This window comes from Hemibagrus wyckioides, linkage group LG17, assembly GCF_019097595.1.
Source record: "Hemibagrus wyckioides isolate EC202008001 linkage group LG17, SWU_Hwy_1.0, whole genome shotgun sequence".
NCBI classification, from domain to species: Eukaryota; Metazoa; Chordata; class Actinopteri; order Siluriformes; family Bagridae; genus Hemibagrus; species Hemibagrus wyckioides.
In genome coordinates this window covers 9,307,386-9,323,812 of record NC_080726.1, presented here as the reverse complement: position 1 = coordinate 9,323,812, position 16,427 = coordinate 9,307,386, and the positions used below count along the sequence as shown (strand labels likewise).

The following is a 16,427-nucleotide window of genomic DNA, read 5'->3' as shown; positions in this document are numbered from 1 at the left end:
CTGACTGGAACATCTGGATCCAATTAGCCTCCTTTCATGGGGGCCTTATAGTAGAGCTTCACATGCACTTACATCAATAGGCCTGATTCTTTAAACTATTTCTGTGTGTGTGCTTTTGTTATACTGACGTTTTCAGAACATGTTCAAAAAATTCCAGAAGTTTCCATAACTCTTTTTTTTTCTTATGAAGGAGGTACCACTTTTTCATAGGTATCACCAATTCAATGTATGTGTCATTTCAATGGACAATAGTATTGCTGCCTCACAGCTCCGGGGCTTGGGTTACTTTTGCATGCTTCTTTCTTTGGTTTCATTTTGCTGTCCAAAAACATGCAGATTGGTGGATTGATACATCGCCTCAAGGTGTATGTGTCAATGTGTGTGAATGACGGGAATGGTATCCCATCTGGGGTGAATTCTCATACTTTTCTCATACCGAATTTTTACTGTACACTCCAACCCAGACTTGGATATGAATCAATGTTTACGTAAATGTGATTTTGATATTTGTCCTGAGGATTTATCTATAATGTTGTGGCCATATATTATATGAAAAGCATGTAATCAAAGCATTTCATGGAAAGCTATTATTACTGTGACATCAAAATACAGTATATTATGATATACAGAGTTACTGGGTGACCTGGAGAAATCGGGTACAGTAATTTACAGTTAACTCTTTATCATGGACAGCAGGGAAAAACACTTGTACAATAGTGATAAAGACATCTCAGAATTGTCAAATGTCATTACATATGATAGAAGTCTTACTATAGAGACAGTATTTAGAAAGAGTTAGTTTATGGATTTATGAGTGATAGAGCTTTACTTTTTTTCTTACTGTAGAAGTAAGGTATTTATTTATTCTCTAATTTAGTTGGAAGCCAGTGAATGATGGTGATCTGGTTTACTCTTGTTGAGGAATTTACATTGTTATTCAGTTGTTTTGGTTAAAAAGATGGTAATAATTGCTGATGAGTCTTGTAATTAATTGTATTGTATTAATTTACTCTTATTGATCTAAACTGTTAACATATCTGCTAGATGTTTAAGGTCATCAAATCAGATACTGTTAAAGGTTCCCAGATCAAGGCTTAAAAGAAAGGGAGACTGGGCTTTTGCCATAGTTGGCTCCAAACTGTGGAATAGCCTACATTTATCTATTAGGATAATCCCTACAGAATCTCTGTTTAAACTAAAACTTAAAACTCATCTTTTAGAAAAGGCGTTTAACATCTGAGTCATCCTGAGCTTGTTTTTTCCTCTGTATGTACTATTTCCTGTCTCGATTGGTCTTTTATTATTTTGATCTTAAAATTTTTGTACAGCACAATGGTCAACGTTTTATTGTGCTATATAAATAAACTAAACTAAACTGAACTTTACTCTTGGTTATATTTGTAGTTCATACACCTATCTGTGTCTTGTAATGATTAGACATGATCATTTTCTCTGTAATATATTTTACTACCATTATCTCATTTTATTATTTCTTGATGAACGTTACAGGTTTTTTCTCTTTCAGCAAACTGTGCTTTAGCTAATTCCCCAACTCAACTAAATATGACAGTCATGTTGATGTTTTAATTCTCATAACACTTCTGCAATACCATAACGGCAGCTGATTATTTATACCCTCAAATTTATGAATACTGGCATGCTACCAAGTTCACAAGATGCATGGTGGAAGACAACCGTTAATTTTCATTGAATAGTGATGAAGGACACCGAACTAATGAACTGTTACTGAAATATTGTTCATATTTCATAAACATGCTGCATCTTTTCAGGTCACAGGAAAGGAGGTCCCACATAACCCCGAATGGTCGACTCTACTTCAGACTTATGTGCATGTGCATTTCATTCTTGTGCTGGTCGTTTATAACAACTTATTTGAAACAGAACATGTAAGTAACAAAAGTGTATATGTTACATCACAGAGATAGAAATGACCTTGGTTTACCTTGAATGTTGATAGTTGAAAGACTAACATTTGGTCATTGGCTTTCCTAAGGCTTTTATGCCAATGCAAATCTTTTATTGTCTTTAACGGTTCACTTAAAGCTTATAATTTACTCTGTTCTACATATTATAACATTAGGCCTGTTATCAAACCACAGGCAATCTCAGTCTCGCCCTGTAATTATCCCAATTATATAGTCTTTCACTAGAGCGTATGGACAGACATCTTTGCCTATTATCTTTCTCCACCTCCCTAACAAAGACGCAGACACTCAGTTCCCCTGTTGGTATCATTGGAAGTGTATGTTCCCCAGGCATAGTTTTGGTTAGCCAAACTTCATGGACCCACCCTGCTTCCCCACTGAAATGAAACAGCCAGTCTTTCCTGTCATTCCTACCTCAGTGGTGTTCTCTCCGTGGTGCCTCGCTGAGAATTCTCTAGATCCCTCTTTCCACCTCCCCCTCTCCCTCCCTCCACCAACCAATAAAACAGCCGCCGGTGGTCCAACAACCAATACAAACGTTCTCGGAGCCAAGTCAACCATTTCCCATCGCCTGAAAAGCCTTCCTGTTGCATCCATCAGCCATTCCAGAGAAAATAACTAAGTAATGCCCTTGGGCCAAGCAATAAATAATGTCAAAGTGTGTATTTATACCTCTATGTACCATGCCAATTTATTTGCACTGACAAGTGATGCTACAGCACAGCTTAGTGGTACTTCAAAGCTAGAAAAACATTTCATTTTAGGACTTGGCGAGTTACCTCTGAACTGCATCACTCACGTGAGACCATCAATCTTGCTAGCTGCTTGACTTGCTGTTAATTGTTGAGTTTGCAGAAAAGTGACCAATGCTGAAACGCTAACTGCTTAACTGGGCAGAAACAACATTGTAGATTAGTGTGCACTTTGTAGTGCAGAATTAATAGTAGTGAGGACTATAATGTTAGGAACTTAATCTCAGCCTTGGGAAGAGAAGAAACATAAACACAGTTTGACGGTTAATGCAGTGACTAAGAAAACACCCAGATGGCTTAATGTTTTCTACACCTTGGCTTAGTGTTATTGTTGAAATAGGATAGTGGGACAAATTAGAAATTAGCATGTTGAAAAGATTTTAAAAACATAATCCAGACCTTAGAGAACTGACTCACAAAGTTTTCACAAAGCTCCCTCCGAGACCTGGGCAATGTCACACTCTGGTAATTCAAGAAATATCAGTGTCATATCAATGATCTTATGGAACGTAAGCATCTGATGTGGTTCATGTATGAGAAGCCACAACCCCCTCATGCTCTTTTCAAATTACCGCAAAATTGTTTAAAAATTGCTGTACTTAATTTTGGTAAATTACATTTTAAAATCTTTGTCATATCTTTTTGTTAGTATAATTCTGAGCATACTGACACTGGAGTTTTACATGAACCCAGTATGCAAATTAATAGTGGGTGATGTGGTAACCAGTACATGCTCAGATACTCATTATTATTATTATTATTATTATTATTACTACAAATTAGCTAAATCCAGAGTTTTTACAGGATTGGAACTATTGAATGTTAAATAGTTCATTGAGAACATGACAATGTGAATGAAAACCCAGATGAAATCCCACTTATGTTTTTCAGTATAAACTAAGATCCAAGCTCACTAGTGGTTAGCTAGTTGGTTATTTGTGCTAATGATCTCTACAGGCTATAGTAATCATATATCATTATCAGCAAGCAGGTTAGTAATGTCTTTCTGAGACTTTCTGTTGAACGAATGTCTTTTTTTTCTGATTCAGGTTTATTCTTGATGATAGTAAAGGTGCAGAGATATTCCACCATTTGTTGTCATTAAAAAAAACAATAATTAATAATATTCCAAATTTCCAAAAACAACAGAAGGAAAATGCACAGTAACACTAGCAAAATGTATTCTGTATTATACCACATGGCCAGCTCAGCTGCACTACAGGTGGTCACTTATAAATGAGAGTCTAAGCTTTGAGGACTTGTACTATACCCAGGAGAGAAATATTTTCGAAGGCTCTTGCATATAAGGTTTAGAGAGCAAACATCCACCAAATGTCAGCCGTGTATCTATAACATTTCTCATATAACAGAGGGAGGCCTAGAGTATGTACTGTAAGTTTAGAGGTCAAACAGAATTAGCTGCAGTTGTCTGTGTACTTCATGTTCTCTGGGCTTTATAACACCTTCCCTAATGGGATTTCCTCTGCCTAGTTTAAACGAAAGGACCACAAACATAAACATAAGGAGGTTGTGGGTGGGATTTGGAAGTGAACTGAGTTGACATCGACTGGTCCTGTATTAAGAGCATATTGTTCTTGTATTGTTCTGCTTTTGTTCTCTAGATGCTGTCTCAAGCAACTGTGCTGCTTATCACTGGATACATGTTACTCACACTTACCACCCTTGGGTATATCATGGACCAAAGGTACTGAGATATCGTGTACACTGTGCTGCTTGGTCAAAAATGGAGTTACTTAGGAAGGAAACATTGTGAAAAATGACATGTGCATATGATACCTGTGGAGTAATGAGAACAAAATGGCCAATAGTAAGACATTACACTTTTCCATATGGTCATGCTATTTTTGATTTGGATATTAAATCAAAAATTGATTCTGGGTCCATTTAGGATCTGGATTCCTTCCAAACCAAGCATCATTTGTGCATTCCTTTTCTAACAAAGTTGCAGATTGTTCTTATCAAAGTTCATGTATTATTTTTTTTTATTCAAGTTTATGTTTGATGGTCTTAGTTACTCCATATAACTAGCAGGTATTACATCTTCAGGATAAGGCAGAATAAATCCATTCTAAACAGATACAAATACAGATATGAAGAGGAGGCACACACTGTTACCGCAAGCAGGAGTTCATTTCACGCAGATGCAAGCAAGCAATTAAATATTAAGCTCAGAAATTGACTGTTAACATGAAAGTCTTTGTGGTTAGTAACTGCCTGGTCTGGGTCATAGTGATTTAAAATAGGTTACTAATTTGTTTATACTTAGAGATGTAATAGAGCTTACAAAATCTTTTAGAAAATATTGCAGGTACAAAGGTACAAAGAAAAATAATATCTTCACAAAATGGTTTTTAAGTGATACGAGGTTGAGCAACTGTCAGAGCCAGATTTCACAAACCATACAGACATATTTGTATTCCATGTAGACAAAAGACACATGATGCAAAGTACAGAATTTTTTAAAGAGGTGGTTTGCATCTGGATAGATTTTCACACTCAAGTGAACAAACTTTCCATGCAAATGCTTCAGAATAGCAAACAACCTTAGACTCAAGACTGTGTGTTGTTCTATTTTTTATTATTCTTTTGCAGTCCTAATGCTGCTGTATGGGAGATGTCCCGCTGCCTGTTAATGTTGGCACTCCACAGGTTTGGTTATATCAGCTCGTCGGTGCCTCTACTGGCGCTTGCAACAGAGGTAAATATCATAAAGTTTTATACAAAATAGATGAGACAACATAGATATTTTCTCTGTGAATGCAGCTCAACCGTGCACATATTATATAGATAAACAGTGTTTAAACATAAGCTGTGTCACACTAGATTGGCCTAATTAGTGTGATAACTGCAAGTAGTGGGAGGTGACTTAATGGTAAGTGTGGGTGTGGGGTTTGTGAGTGTGTGGTTCAGCTGTAAAGCAGTATAGATGAAGCATATCAACACACAGCATGCAGCCGCCCATTCTGTCTAAGTGTGTGCATCTGTAGTGTGTGTGTGTGTCTGTGTGTGTCAGCGTGTGTGCGAGCTGACACCAGGGCCCACTACGCACCCCAATGATGTATAACCCCAGATGCATGGCCCAATTGACCATAAAATTGCCATGTGTTCCTGACTCTCGCGACAGGGCTATGGATTGCGACTGACCCCTCATTACTACTCCAGCACCTCTAACCTTCCATCTCTCCCTCCTTTAATTTCTCTTTCCCAATCTCTCCATTTCTCTCCACGCCTGCTGAAAGTAGAGGCAGCACTTCTGGAATCAATTAGCTCTGTCTGTGGCTAACTGGAGAGAGCTGATGAGATTTACACATGAGAGTAAAATTGTTCCTTTTTTTGTGTGTGTGTGTGTGTGTGTGTGTGTGTGTGAGAGAGAGAGAGAGACCGTACATCTGTAGACGTAGGTGCTAAAACGCCCACGTTTTTTTCCCCTGAGGATTTGCAAGGAATAAAAGAGTCTGACTTTGAGAAAAGTTCCCACATGCAGCATAGAGAAATCTTTTATTTTGGTCCTGTCTGTCTGAAGACAAAAGCAGTATTCTTTTACCAGCTCAGAAAAAGCTGAAAGTTGTTCTTAGTTAGCAAATACAAATGTCTTATCAGTAACAACAGGTGTAACACGGATTTGTTGGATGTGAATCAGGTTATCAACATACTGTGTACACAGACTGTCAGTGTTATCTATAGCAGTGGTATCACCAGAAAATTAAACAACTGTAGATTTGTCTAGTTTTGTTCAAACACACACTAGATCACATAAATCACAGGTAGTGAAGTGCTCAGAGACATATCAACTTCTGCTCTATTGTTGGTGTACCTGAGCTAATCCCTAGCCACAGAACAGCCAGGATAGAGTGTGTCCCCTATCTGACTATGTAGATATGGGAGCTTAGGGTTTAAGGTGTTAGACTACTGATTGGAAGGTTGTGTGTTTGAATCCTGGGTCCACCATGCTGGATACTGCTGGACCCTTAAACAAGGCCCTTACCATTCAATTGCTCAGTTGGATAAAATGAGATAAATCGCAAATTGCTCTGGATAAGGGCATTTGCCATATCCATTAAATGTAAATGGCTGTGTCTGCCCAGTACCTAGACATCTCTAAAGGCAGAATATGTGCCTTTAGATATTTATTTTAACTTTCATATGTGAATAAAAGTATCTCTTTACATTCAGAGCTTGTTTGCCCACCCATACAATTGCCTGAGATTTTGTGTCCCCTTGGTGGTTGATGTAAATCACGACCACAGTGTTGTCTGACTACACTAGTATGCATAACTGAAGGACCCTTAAGAGGTCCTGAAAATGTTGCAGCACTATCCATGCATCTTTCATGTAGAAGTTAACATGCTGATATCAAAGCTTGTTCTTGCTTTTTTCTTTTACTCTCCAGCTTTATTATCAGTCTGCAGTGCATCCGCTGCTCCTGCTGATCTGCAATCCTGCATTCACTCTGAGCATCAGATGCTCCAGTGGTGGTCTTTCAGGTCTCCCAGACACTTATTCACGTTTTGAGAATAAGAAGCAAATATTCAGATTCAGAACCAGGGTCTGTTTCTGTATGCAGGGCTACAGCAGAATTTATACTTCATTCCACATTGCTACAAACAGTACTTGCGTCTCGCTCAGGCCCAATGCCAACTCCTCCAGTCTTTGTTCCGTTCCTGTGAAGGCGTCCCCTCTTCCCTTTCTAGAGGCCTGAGCAGCCAAGTTTTCCACCCATTTTTGTTCCTGCCACCACAATGCAGCAAAGGATAACTTACCTTTGAGGGACTTTGTCTGCTGTTTACTTTACTCTCTGCTGCAATCTACAGTGTCAGAGGAAAGACAATAAATAGACAGCAGTATTTATATTACTCACAAGATTCATCTATTTATAATTATCATCATGCTTCAGTTAGGACTAGGCTCTCTAAGTGCTTCCTCAGCTGTTCGATCAGACCCACGTAGTGTCATGGTGAAGAGTTGATGACTGTGCTATTGGCAGGCAGCAATGAAACAAGCATAACGGAGCACTTCTCTAATTCTAAAGGAAACTGTTGGAACAAAAAGCGATCCAGAACAAAACGAAACCAACATTTTAAAATATTAAGACCATAAATTTACCATTTCACAATTTATATTTTATAAATGAGAGCTCCACATCTTAAGCATATTTAAGGGAGAAAAAAAGAAAAGAAAAATCATGTTAGATTTTGACAACTACATAAAGAAACATTAATTTAAGTGTGACTTTTAGAAGATAAATCAGCTAGTAGGATGTTCATTAAAAGGGCACAGTGCTGATTTAACATATTCTCAAGTTCTCTGCAGGCAAGGTAAGACTTAACTCTTAATCTTTTCCAGGTTAGTTTCGGAACATAGGTTGCCATGGTAACTGATCTTGATTTGATCTAATCCTTGTACTTGGAATGGAAAAGTTTGGAGTTTGTGAGTCTCAGCTTCCATGATCTGGCTTTCTGGGACATTCCCCAGTTATGCTTAAAAGTTAGCCAAGTGAACAAAACTATACAGGTCAGTGGGTCTGCAAAAAAAAAACTGCTATAATCTAAGAACAATTCAAGAAAATTAGTAATTGTAAAATCAAAGCACTTCTTTGATTTGGCTGTCATATATCAGGATCAGTACAGTAGAAGTCTTTCTTGTGATATATAGTGGCTTATAAACCACAGGATGGTATTCATTATTGAGAGAGCTGCTTATTAAAGCAGCAGGATTTGCCCATAAACTCAGGTGGCGAGGTCTCACACCCAGCACACAAGCACACCCATCTCTTACTCTCTTACATTTACACCCGCTCGCTCTTGTTTACACTTATACACTTGCATTATAAAGAGATTCGCCTGAACTGAGGATAAGTGATGTCACACATGGCTAAGGGTTCGGGATACGAGACATTCCAGACGTTGCATGCCTAGCAGTAATTAAGGGAGCTTCTCTCCAGACTGTGAGTGGTGAGCTCATAGCAATTTTAGAGGAGCGCTAATAAAAATACACCTGTCTCTGAAAGGAGTCTTAACTTCGTAATGCTCTCACCAGGATGTGTATATAACAGTATATACTGTAATAGTTGTCTAATTGATTGCAGACTGACTTTATATAGACTGAAATATACAAAAGAATTGCTCGAAAGCTACTGGTTACACATCCTGACTATACACAGTTGTTGAAAGGGCATTATTTAATCACACTTGTGTCAACCTTTTCTTCATCATTTTTCTTCCTCTTATCATCTCAGGGAGTTTTTCCTTGTCACTGTTGCCTCTGGATTGGTCAGTGGGGATAAATATAAATTAAAATATTAAACTTTGTTACTTTATTCTGAAATTGTATATTTCTGTGAAGCTGCTTTGAGACAATGTCCATTATTAAAAGCACCATAGAAATAAAATTAGATTGAAAAAAGTACGCAGGTGAACTGATGGAAATATCAGTATATCAGTAGCATCATGAAGAGATAGAAATCTTTCACTACAGGTTAGTACTGTTTCTGCCTGGAAAGTTCCTTTTCTTTTCTTTTCTTTTCATTTTTTTTTAACATTAAAGATAATATTTATGCACCTCATTTCTCAAGGGAGGAATATAATTATACATTTTAAAGGGAAGAGGTTATAATAATATTATCCAGGTCACTCCATGCAAAAGCACCACTCAGCACAGCAGGGCCTTATCTTTCTACACCACCTGACACACTTCAGACAGAAGTGGAATCTACAGGTTTTTAAATGTTCCACCGTTTGTCAGAATATGAAGTTTGCTTTCTTTTTCCATAGTGATATAATAATCCAGGAAGGAAGTGTCATGCACTTGAATAATACGTTTCTAGAGAATAGGATATTTCATTAGCTCTACAATAAAAAAAAAAAAAAGCTCTTCTAAAGCCCAAGGAATGTAAATAAGTTAAGATTCAAAATAGTAGATATTTAAAGTATAATTGAGTTATTGTAGATGATAACTACATTAATTGAGTTGTTGTAGATGATACTTGTCATTAATGGTGTGTCCATTTTTTAACCTATCAAAAAACAGCAGCAACATTACTCAACAAATGAACATTAAGATATTTAATGCTTAATGGCTTGAGTCTGATTAACTCTTACTTAAGACACTGCTACTTAAAAAAAAATAAAATTAGTTTGTAGTACTAAGCTGCAATACATAATATATATGCTACCATTAGAATGTATTAAAGGAATTATACGGCAAATATTTCATGCTGTTTGCAGAGAATTAAGCACATAAAAAAAAAAGTCTCAGCAATGACTCAAATATCTGACTGTTTTGACCTTGTGAAGATTTTTAGCTGTTTCCCACAAAAGAAAACATTTTTTATTAATGCAAAACAGATTTTATTGGGGGGGGGGGGGACTAAAAGCTGAGAATGTGTTCTTTTGGCTAAATAAGGTTAAAGATCTGGTTAGATTTAGATATATTAATTATTATGTGAATGGAAGATCCCTACAAAGAGAGTATGCACATGTGTGTGTGTGTGTGTTTGAGAAAGAGAGAGAGGGAGAGCGAGAGCAAGACCGTACCCGGGAAGCTTGGGCCACAGGTTTAGCTTGCTAAGCCGACCGCTGTAGGTCCCTTACAAGTCCCACAGGAGCCATCCATCTTTGTCCTTCTCTCAGGAATCCCACTGAAGTGGTTTACATAGCATCTACAGAGACGTGTACGTCGTGGCCGCGGCCTCCTTCATTACGGCATCAAAGTGCTGCGGGGCTAATTTGGCCCAGTGCAGCTCCTTCGGCCCGATTCATCCTTTGCAGACGGCTATAGAGAGCTGCTGCTCATGTGGGGGACTTTGAGACCTTGATCCATATAATATAAAACTGAACTTGGAGTTCAAAATAGTTACCACTTTCTTCTTAACAACAGTCTATGGTCTGGGAAGCTATAACTAGTGTATTCTATAAAGCTCCTGGGAGTTCAGTTCTTACCCAATGTGTCATTTCCACAACACTGATAGGCATCAGGATGTAAGGCGTGATGCTGTGCTAGTCCTAGAGTGCACGATGAGTTTAAAGTTAGTTTACTTATTTGCTACCAGTGTGATTAGTGTCGAAATAGTTTATGATTTGGAGGAGGCACAAAAATCTGCTGTTGTTTCTTTTTTCAGGTCCTATAAATGAAGTCCAAAGCAGCACTCCAGTGTTTTTCTAAGCTAATCTCTATTCCCTTCACAGTTGATCTACTGCCTATCTATTTTTATAGTTCTTGAAATCTTCATCCAAATTCTAAATCTGTATAATTTGTCTGTTCGGAAACGGGAATACATTTTTAGAGGGCCTAATTTCTGTCTGTCTGTGGTGCAGAGTGCTACCACAGAAACTTCACAAAAGTGTAATTAACCAGAATTAGTGTTTTGTGTTACTCCATTTTGTTTTTATATAGAACAGTCTCTGTCTCACGGCAAGGAGCGATCGTTGAGTTTTTCGATTTTTAGACGATCATTTTAAAGGGTGAGTTTAGAGTAAAGCAAGCAGATTTTCCATTATTTTCTCAGTTGTGGAAACATGGTGGAATTCTTGTCCATTGTAGTCGCACCTGCACTACAGCTGTGGTGATTAGGGATTAGATTGGATTAGATTTCTTTAATCCAACAGAGGAATCCACATTAATGTTTGTGTGTGTCTGAAAACAGTGTGTATGTTGGACAGTATAGGATGGAAACTGCCTATAATGAGCTGTATATCACCGAGCTGACAGCAGTGCTTCAGTCTTGTTTTCCTTTCACTCAGCAGCTTCTCTAGAGACTCTGAACTGAACACAAAGTTCAACATCTACTCTACAAATCTTCCCTTGGCTTCTTTTTAATATGTGTGTTTTGCACGGATGTGTGAGGGAAGTGTTGAGTGTGTGACTATGAGAAGTGTAGCGTGTACACAAACAGTGTCGATGTCTAGAGCAATATTAGAGCAAATCATGTTATTGCTGGTTTATGTAACACACCTCCGATCGATAAAGATTCGGCAACAAAACACATCCCGGATACATAGAATATGCTAATTTGTTCAAATATGTCAAAGAAGCAAAATTCACTGAGCTCTCTGTAGAGGTTGGATGGCATATACTCTCTCTCTCTCCCTGTCAATTAAAGCAACATAAACACAGAGTCAGCATCTGTGAAGACGTAAAAAATGCTCCGAAATTTTGAAAAGTGTTAAGAAAAAAATACAGAAATCTTTTTTTGTCCCCTGCTTATTAATTCTGAGTATGTTGCAATTGTATTTTGTAGTGTTCCTGTTTAATTTTAAGATTTCTCTGCCATTTTAAGTGTCAACTGTTTCATTAATTTAATTTATTTTTTAATAAAAAATATATATTACTTCAGTTTTCCTTCTTCTGTAAATCCTTTTATACTAAAAATATATAATAATAATAATAATAATAATAATAATAATAATAATAATAATAATAATAATAATATTTAACCATAATTAATCATCTTACATTAAAAAGCACTTTTGGTTTGACTTTTAAAAATGTGTATAACAAATGTAATTGATAAAACTCATTTTAAACTAATGTTAATTTAATCTTGTTGTGTGAAGTTGTGTAAGATATTTCTTAGAGAACAAATTGTCTGCTTGGACTACTTTGATTGCAGCATTTTTTATTTTATTTTTTTACAATCTCAAGCTGAGGTGATTTTTTTTGAACTCGTAAGGCCATGCTGGGTGGATTCAGGTAGTAAGGGGTCAGGAATCACAGGGACATTCCAAGCTCTGTGGCTGTCTCTCATTCTCTCGGAGGGAAACAGCTGGGGAGCTCAGAGGAAACGCTCATTCTTTCCCATCAGAGGAGAGGAGTTGTGATGGACAGGATTCGCTTTTGGCCCAAGTTAAGAACGCGGATGCAGTTTATGGTCTAGAACACAGGGGAGGAGCGATGCTTCCACCCGGGACACTTTTTGGCAGAACCTCCTGGCTTCGTTCCTCAGTGACCACCACCATTAACCTCCCGACACAGAGCTGTTGCATCATGGGAGATTCTTTGGTCTTGATGTTGACCTTTTGTTATTCTTTTTTTCCCTTAATAGCCTTTTACATGTTGGTTGTTACAGAAACACACGAGTACTCATTTTTGAATGTAATAAATTTGTTCCTACAGCGTTCTTCATGATCATGAACAAACTTTAATCCTTAAAGTTCTCTTTGTTTCAGTTACACCGAGTTTAGAATTGTGGTCATCTATTTACACTGCAGGATTACAGACAAGATTCTGACAGCATGGTTGAATAATTTATATGAAAATAGTGCCAAGATTTTGACCTAAAAATCTTTTCCTGCAGGTTTTTGCTGTTCTTTCGGCTATCTACTGGGCTCTGCAGTGTTTCAGCAAGCTGGTTGTCAAGGAGAAGCATTACTGAATAAACTGTAAGCAAAATGAATCCTGATTTAACTACAGTCTTTAATTAGAAGATCAACTACCTAAGAAATTAACTGATGAATGCGCATTGTAAAATAGGATTTTGCTGTATATGGAAGTATTTCATGTGCAATGAGCTCCAGGAAATTATGTACTACTACTAATATTATTATTACTACTACTATTATTATTCTTACCCTTAATATTTTCTTCTTCTTCCTCTTCTTCTTCTTCTTCTTCTCCTTATTATTATTATTATTATTGTGGTAACGCTTTATAATAACTGCACACTATTAAGCATTAGTTAAACATGAGTAAATACTTAATTAATCATTTACAAAGCATCGCTTCTATATAGGCATTAGCAACCCGTTTATAAATGTCATTATAAATGCTTTATTCTTGATCAAAAAGCATACCTATAATGTACTTGCTAATTGCATTTACATCCTTTATTAATGATCAGTTTATATTTTTAAAATAAGCATATTAATAAATTAGTAAATTGCATATAAAACAGTTATTTAGGGGGTGTCAGTGAAGAAAGTGTAAGTAAATGATTAACGCTATTATTAATATTAAAGCATTTTTCATTTTGAGTGCAACATCAGCAGTAGACCTTTCATATGAAAATATATATAAAATACACTAGAAATAAGTATAAGTGAATGTACAGTTTCTTACATGTGCAATGAGGTCCAGGAAATTATGTACTACTACTGTTATTATTACTACTACTACTACTATTCTTCTTATTCCTAATATTCGTCTTCTACTTCTAGTATATCTATATCTATCTTTCTATATAGTATATTTTTCATAGCCATATGTTTTGGATGAAGAGGAAACCCAGGTCTCCTCAACCAACAACTTCTCTAATGCCCTTGTGTGCAATGTAACGTAATGTAATTTCAACTACATTTGTTTACCTTTGAAAATAAATTGTTTAACCTACTTTCATCATTTTCTTAAGCTTACTTGATTGTACGGCTGTATAACAGACCACAAGGTGGCATCGAAACTGCAGCACTTTCACTACAAGATCACTTTTCATTTCTATTGAGGTCATACTGTAACAGATCAAGTCACACCGAGTCACTTGAGTTACATACAGCATAACAAATGAGGGGAAAAAAAAATAAACAGAGGTGCAATCATGCGTAAATCCAGCTTCCATCATCCACAAATCTGTGCGCTGAAATAAATATGAAACCCTCTTCAGACTCTTATAGTGTTGTAGTCTGTCCATTTCTGATTGACCTAATCATTATTAAAATAAACCATTCAGAATGTATTGTCAGTTGTAATTTGAGACTAAACAGTCAATGGAAGTACGTTTCAAATACAGACAAACAATTACAACATCGTCCAGTCCAGTTTAATAGATTATCAAAATATTTTTAAGATGTTTTTCTTCTTACCAAGTCATTCACTGTGATTGCTTACTCTGATCCTTTGTAATATGACACATCTGTGGTAATAGTTTGGGAAAAACTTCATCATTAGATTAAATGTTGAAAACTCCAGGGAGAAAATTCGGCCAAAACAAGACTCATTGTACTCATTTGGCAGACAGTTTTATTCCAAGTGGCGTACATGAGAGGATGCGATCCAAGTGTTGAGTTTTCGGTGAACTACTGCAAGAAGACTCTTACACCAAATGAAAAACAAGTGCAGGACATTTGTACGAAAATTGGAGAGAGAGAGAGAGAGAGAGATAGAGAGAGAGAGAGAGAGAGAGAGAGAGAGAGAGAGGTTATGTTCCATACTTGAAATTCAAGAATGTATTTATGAACATAAACAAAAGGTTAAAAACCAATGGGGAAAGGGATATTAAAAACACATATAATTTTCATATAATTTTCATATAATTTTGTGCCAGTGCTTTTCATGCAACAAGTAACAATCTTGGGGAAGGTAAAGGAGTTTGCTAAAGATTTCAGGGACAACATTATTAAACAACAGTTAGGTGGGAAAAAAACAGAGACTGTCATAGTATGTAGGTGGAAAGGTCAAAATAATGGAAAAATTTTTACTAAAAATTGAAATTAGCAGGAACAAACATTTACACTATGTTTAATAAACTGCACTGCAATTGTTTCTGTTTCTTGATCTCACTCAGTGTAGGTATGATGTGTAGTGTGTGTGTGTGTGTGTGTGTGTGTGTGTGAGTTCAGTTCTGAGTGTTGAGGAACCTCATGGCTTGGGGGAAGAATCCGTTACACAGGCTATTTGTGAGAGCCCGAATGCTTCCACAGGGATTTCCATGTTGGAATTTTGTGGTCATGATTCTTTAGTATGACTGAACTTTTTGGTCTAAGCACAACATGACTCTACAGGGAATGCTGCTGTTCCCTACAGTGAAGCGTGGTGGTGCTACTATTGCGCTGAGCGTTACCTTTGACCTCTTGCATAGTGGTTGAGGGTGTGTTCCCACCTCACGGCAAGATTTTCCAAGGTCCTGGATCCACAACATCCCTGAGCAGCATTAACAAAACACCACATATGACCACAGATTTAAAAGCCTGAATCATTTCACCTATTTATATTTTTATTTTTAGAAATGTTTGCAGCCAACATTTAATTCAATCATAAACAACTTAATAACAGACATTTGTTAATCACCATGTATTTTTCTTGTTGAGACACTATTAGTCCTTTAATGTTATTTCCATTTCCGGCTTGTTTTTTGTTGACTTCAGTCTTGTTGTTAGTTTTCACATTCGTCAGGTGACTCAGAAGGAGATTTAATGATCGCAAATCAACACCCCCATCTCCTTACACCATTTTAGTTTCACCATTTTATGCCATTTTCAGTAAAAATTAATTTACATAAGGAAATCCCTGGAATGAGCTTTAACAGTTCTAACAGCATGTGTCTGTGCTTTTTCTCGGGTGTTATTTCTCTGCTCTCCTTTTCTTCGTGACAGAAATATGGGCTGCGGACAGAGAAAGCAGTTGTTCAAGCTGTGTAATTGTTATCAGTGTAGCAGATACAGTACATAGCTCAGACTGCGCTCTTGAGGTTAATTAGCCTCCTGATGTGGTTCCCATCTTCCACTCCGTTACTTTTACAGGTGAAAATGATCTCTTACCTCCGTCTGCCTGTATATGCCTCTAATCCTCTAAGCTTTAAACTGAGACGAGTGCTGCAGGGTCCTTAACACTCTGCTCTGTTCACTACTTTATCCTTATCCAGCTGAACTAGAGCTACACTATATATATATATATATATATATATATATAGTATATTCTAGGATATTATATACTAGAATTCTAAAATTCATTCAAAAGATCTTGATATTTTCGTATGTTTTAGAGTGATATTATTATTAGTAAT

General features: G+C 36.8%; 1 protein-coding gene across 3 annotated transcripts in view; it reads left to right on the top strand.

Moving 5' to 3' along the window:
- The window catches only part of agmo (alkylglycerol monooxygenase), a 48,293-nt gene extending 34,252 nt beyond the window's left edge, over window positions 1-14,041 (top strand). For 2 of the 3 annotated variants that reach the window (XM_058414422.1, XM_058414420.1), the window contains exons 10-13: window positions 1,791-1,907; window positions 4,321-4,403; window positions 5,312-5,417; window positions 13,011-14,041. In XM_058414422.1, coding sequence (XP_058270405.1) covers window positions 1,791-1,907; window positions 4,321-4,403; window positions 5,312-5,417; window positions 13,011-13,088 — 384 coding nt within the window. In that variant the 3' untranslated portion in view covers window positions 13,089-14,041. The remainder of the gene's footprint in view (window positions 1-1,790; window positions 1,908-4,320; window positions 4,404-5,311; window positions 5,418-13,010) is intronic. The other variant, XM_058414421.1, reaches the window with a different exon arrangement.
- Window positions 14,042-16,427: the final 2,386 nt, after the last annotated feature.